This window comes from Squalius cephalus, assembly GCF_949319135.1.
Source record: "Squalius cephalus genome assembly, chromosome: 9".
Classification (NCBI taxonomy): domain Eukaryota; kingdom Metazoa; phylum Chordata; class Actinopteri; order Cypriniformes; family Leuciscidae; genus Squalius; species Squalius cephalus.
This window is the reverse complement of record NC_137130.1, coordinates 21,445,816-21,450,304: the sequence shown is the minus strand read 5'-3', so window position 1 is coordinate 21,450,304 and position 4,489 is coordinate 21,445,816. Positions and strand designations below refer to the sequence as shown.

Below are 4,489 nucleotides of genomic sequence, written 5' to 3'. Positions count from 1 at the left end.
ATGATGCATTTGCACATACTGTGCCTATACTGGTATTTAATGAATTGAACATTAAAATTACCATGATTTATATAATTATAAGCAGGACGAATAGTGAAATAAGCAATCGGTTCTTGTGTTTGTGTCAGTGACTAACTATGCTCATGAGCTTTGCAAAATCTTTAGGAGAAAACGCAAATTATGAATTGCATTTGCTGGCTTCACACCAGGTGTGCACGCAGAATAAAAGCACCGCTGCGGGTAGACCTCAGATTAGAGTGTGCTGGGAGCAGCAGCTCTATTTTAGGCCTGCGTGCATAGTTAAGTGCAGCTGTCACCAGCCAAACGCTGGTACAGGGAATTCAAAGGCCAACCGAGTAGAAAGCCTGAAGGAAGAGTGTTTGTGTGGAACTGCTTGGCCTGAATGGTGTCGAGCAACAGACAGTACTTCATCATCAATAATTTAATATGATAAAATAAGCAAATCAAGCATCTGACACATATTAATTGGACTGAATCATTTAAAATGGGCTTGAAAAGGAAAAAGTCAGCACTGTTATAAGAATGTATGCATATTTCATAAAAATAAAAGGACAAAGTAAAGATAAAAGAGAATGGCTTAACGTCTTGCATAGGATCTTTATTGACCATAAACGTACGTAAAACACATATGAAAGAAAGAGAAAGAAAAGACAGACAACATTTCCCTCAGAGGAACAAATTCACCTCGCATAATCTTCACTCCAGTGTAAAAATATAAATAAAAGTGCACACCAGGTCCCATTTCACACAGGCTGACACACACTACAAAGGGAAAGAAAAGACAATTAGGAAACATATTGTAACTCATTCTTCAAATAAACAATTGTCCCCAAGAACATGAGATACAGAAATGAAGATTGTTTTGAATATTTAAGGGATATTTAAAAGCTCTAAAATGGAAATTCTGTCATTCCTTCCATGGAAGACCAAAGGAGAAGTTTAGCAGAATATCAGAGCTGCTGTTTCAAACAAAAGACATGAGGACCAGGCTGTCGAGTTCCAAAAAAGCTATATAGCTATATCTATCTATCTATCTATCTATCTATCTATCTATCTATCTATCTATCTATCTATATATATATATACACACAGTGAGGAAAATAAGTATTTGAACACCCTGCTATTTTGTAAGTTGAAATTGTCATCGTAGGTGCATGTCCACTGTGAGAGACATAATCTAAAAAAAAAAAAAATCCAGAAATCACAATGTATGATTTTTTAACTATTTATTTGTATGATACAGCTGCAAATAAGTATTTGAACACCTGAGAAAATCAATGTTAATATTTGGTACAGTGGCCTTTGTTTGCAATTACAGAGGTCAAACGTTTCCTGTAGTTTTTCACCAGGTTTGCACACACTGCAGGAGGGATTTTGGCCCACTCCTCCACACAGATCTTCTCTAGATCAGTCAGGTTTCTGGGCTGTCGCTGAGAAACATGGAGTTTGAGCTCCCTCCAAAGATTCTCTATTGGGTTTAGGTCTGGAGACTGGCTAGGCCACGCCAGAACCTTGATATGCTTCTTACAGAGCCACTCCTTGGTTATCCTGGCTGTGTGCTTCGGGTCATTGTCATGTTGGAAGACCCAGCCTCGACCCATCTTCAATGCTCTAACTGAGGGAAGGAGGTTGTTCCCCAAAATCTCGCAATACATGGCCCCGGTCATCCTCACCTAAATACAGTGCAGTCGTCCTGTCCCATGTGCAGAAAAACACCCCCAAAGCATGATGCTACCACCCCCATGCTTCACAGTAGGGATGGTGTTCTTGGGATGGTACTCATCATTCTTCTTCCTCCAAACACGTTTAGTGGAATTATGACCAAAAAGTTCTATTTTGGTCTCATCTGACCACATGACTTTCTCCCATGACTCCTCTGGATCATCCAAATGGTCATTGGCAAACTTAAGACGGGCCTTGACATGTGCTGGTTTAAGCAGGGGAACCTTCCGTGCCATGCATGATTTCAAACCATGACGTCTTAGTGTATTACCAACAGTAACCTTGGAAACGGTGGTCCCAGCTCTTTTCAGGTCATTGACCAGCTCCTCCCGTGTAGTTCTGGGCTGATTTCTCACCTTTCTTAGGATCATTGAGACCCCACGAGGTGAGATCTTGCATGGAGCCCCAGTCTGAGGGAGATTGACAGTCATGTTTAGCTTCTTCCATTTTCTAATGATTGCTCCAACAGTGGACCTTTTTTCACCAAGCTGCTTGGCAATTTCCCTGTAGCCCTTTCCAGCCTTGTGGAGGTGTACAATTTTGTCTCTAGTGTCTTTGGACAGCTCTTTGGTCTTGGCCATGTTAGTAGTTGGATTCTTACTGATTATATGGGGTGGACAGGTGTCTTTATGCAGCTAACGACCTCAAACTGGTGCATCTAATTTAGGATAATAAATGGAGTGGAGGTGGACATTTTAAAGGCAGACTAACAGGTCTTTGAGGGTCAGAATTCTAGCTGATAGACAGGTGTTCAAATACTTATTTGCAGCTGTAGCATACAAATAAATAGTTAAAAAATCATATATTGTGATTTCTGGATTTTTTTTTTTTTTAGATTATGTCTCTCACAGTGGACATGCACCTACGATGACAATTTCAGACCCCTCCATGATTTCCAAGTGGGAGAGCTCGCAAAATAGCAGGGTGTTCAAATACTTATTTTCCTCACTGTATATATATATATTAGTATGTAAGTTTTGCACTATATTCAGAGTCTTCTGTAGCCATATAATAGTTTTGTGCATTTCCTTAGTCTATCTTGACAGCTGTGGTCACCATTCACTTTTATTGAATGGAAGAGAGTAGCTTTGACAATGTGCTATAAATAATTCCACTGAGAAAGTCATGTAGAAGACATGAGGGAGCGAAAAAGATAATTTGGGGGTGAACCAACCCTTTTCAATTTGCAGAGCACAGAGATATCTGAAAATTGCATTAAGAAGATTTAAGGTTGTGGTGGCCAAAATGTGAAAAAAAAAAATGATTGTAAGAAATATCACTACTAATATCGCAAGAGACTGGTTGGACATTGTCACAAGACAGTGAAAATAAACTTACCATTCACTCAATTTGAACATGATGGTGGCATTATATCTTAAAACCAAGCGCCCTCATGCACTCCTTGTGTGCTTCGATGAGACCTGTGCAGCTTTCTTCTCCCTTTTCAATTATGCTGCAGTGAAGACAATAAAATGTCATAGCTGCACAGTATCTTGCCAAAATGTACAGGATTAGTTAACCTAAAATATAAATTCAGTCATTATTTACCAACCCTCATGTTGCAACAAACCGGTTTGATGTTCACACACACAAGGAGAAAATTTTAAGAATTGCATCTGCCACAATACAAGTCAAGAACTAGTTCAGCAGTACTTGAAGTATTGTACAAGTATTACTGACTTCTTTTATGGTGATTTGCATTATTTTCTAAATTTGAAAACCTCGATTTTCCGTAATTTATTTACTGAGCAGCACAATCCTGTTTCTCTCAGTTTGTGCTTCACAAAGAGTCATGCAGGTTTGGGACAACATGAGAAAAATTATGATAACAGCATTTAATTTTTATTGTGTAACATCCCTTTAAAGCGTGAACTAATAGACAAAAGTTTCCTCACCAGGCATCTCGTGCTTTCTTGGTCTCAGGACACGCACAGCATGGTTTCAGAGGTTTCTTCTGCTCTGTGCCCTCTATTGCTGGTGAAGCCTCCACACTGGCTGCTGACAGGCTAGACATTTCCACTTGTCTGAGAAAAATAAAAGAGCAGGGGACAAGGATTTAGTCCAGCTCTAAACTTCAGTTTCAACACTACGTATTGTGAACAACCAGCAGCGGGCAGCAAACTAGCCACCATATTACAAGTTACATCATGTCCTCTGCTGTTTAACGACTAGTTTCGTTGAAATACAGCTGTTATAACTACCTCGCTATCAAATATGTTGTGCCTAATCGGAGATAACAGATATTCAAATCGTGCTGTCAGGTAAGATCAAATAAAAAACCATTTTAACTGAAAAACGTTGACTTACTTAATGTAAATGATGAAGAGACTGATGAGCTCACGTGCGTCCTTTCTTACACAACCTGCTGTTGCTGTCAAATTAATAACAGCACAACCCCGTGAACGCGGAAGTGTCCCGTAGCTTCCGGGTTACGGTCTTTCATTAAAACAAGCAATAAAACTAATTTAACAACTAAGCTATAGCCATTTATTACCTAAATGTGATTTACAGTTACACATATTAATGGCTAGAACTAAAAATGAAACGCGGTTTTAAAAAACAGGGAATAACAACATGCCAAATGCCGAACAATAAACCAAAATAAAGGTCTTGTGCAGAATAAAAGCCATTTAAAGCTAGCCTATTACTTTATTATTTATTTTATCATAATATTATTTCATAATTTGCTAACATTTCAGTATTATAATTTTTTATATAAAGGAATAAAATATGTTATGGTTTAATT

The 4,489-nt window shown here is 38.5% G+C and overlaps 1 protein-coding gene across 3 annotated transcripts; it reads right to left on the bottom strand.

The window, feature by feature from the left end:
• Positions 1 to 598: 598 nt before the first annotated feature.
• cox17 (cytochrome c oxidase copper chaperone COX17) lies at positions 599 to 4,154 on the bottom strand. Of its 3 annotated transcripts, none has more exons than XR_013822401.1 (4): positions 4,051 to 4,154; positions 3,639 to 3,767; positions 2,606 to 3,196; positions 599 to 1,182 (listed from the first exon to the last, which is right to left on the bottom strand). XR_013822401.1 is itself a non-coding variant. In XM_079882380.1 (4 exons), the coding sequence occupies exons 2-3, from the start codon at positions 3,755 to 3,757 to the stop codon at positions 3,112 to 3,114; spliced, it is 204 nt and encodes a 67-aa protein (XP_079738506.1). In that variant the 5' UTR covers positions 3,758 to 3,767; positions 4,051 to 4,127; the 3' UTR covers positions 599 to 783; positions 3,082 to 3,111. The 3 variants fall into 3 exon arrangements, 1 of the variants encoding a protein (XP_079738506.1); XR_013822402.1 differs by having other exon boundaries at positions 2,985 to 3,196; positions 4,051 to 4,127; XM_079882380.1 differs by having other exon boundaries at positions 599 to 783; positions 3,082 to 3,196; positions 4,051 to 4,127.
• Positions 4,155 to 4,489: the final 335 nt, after the last annotated feature.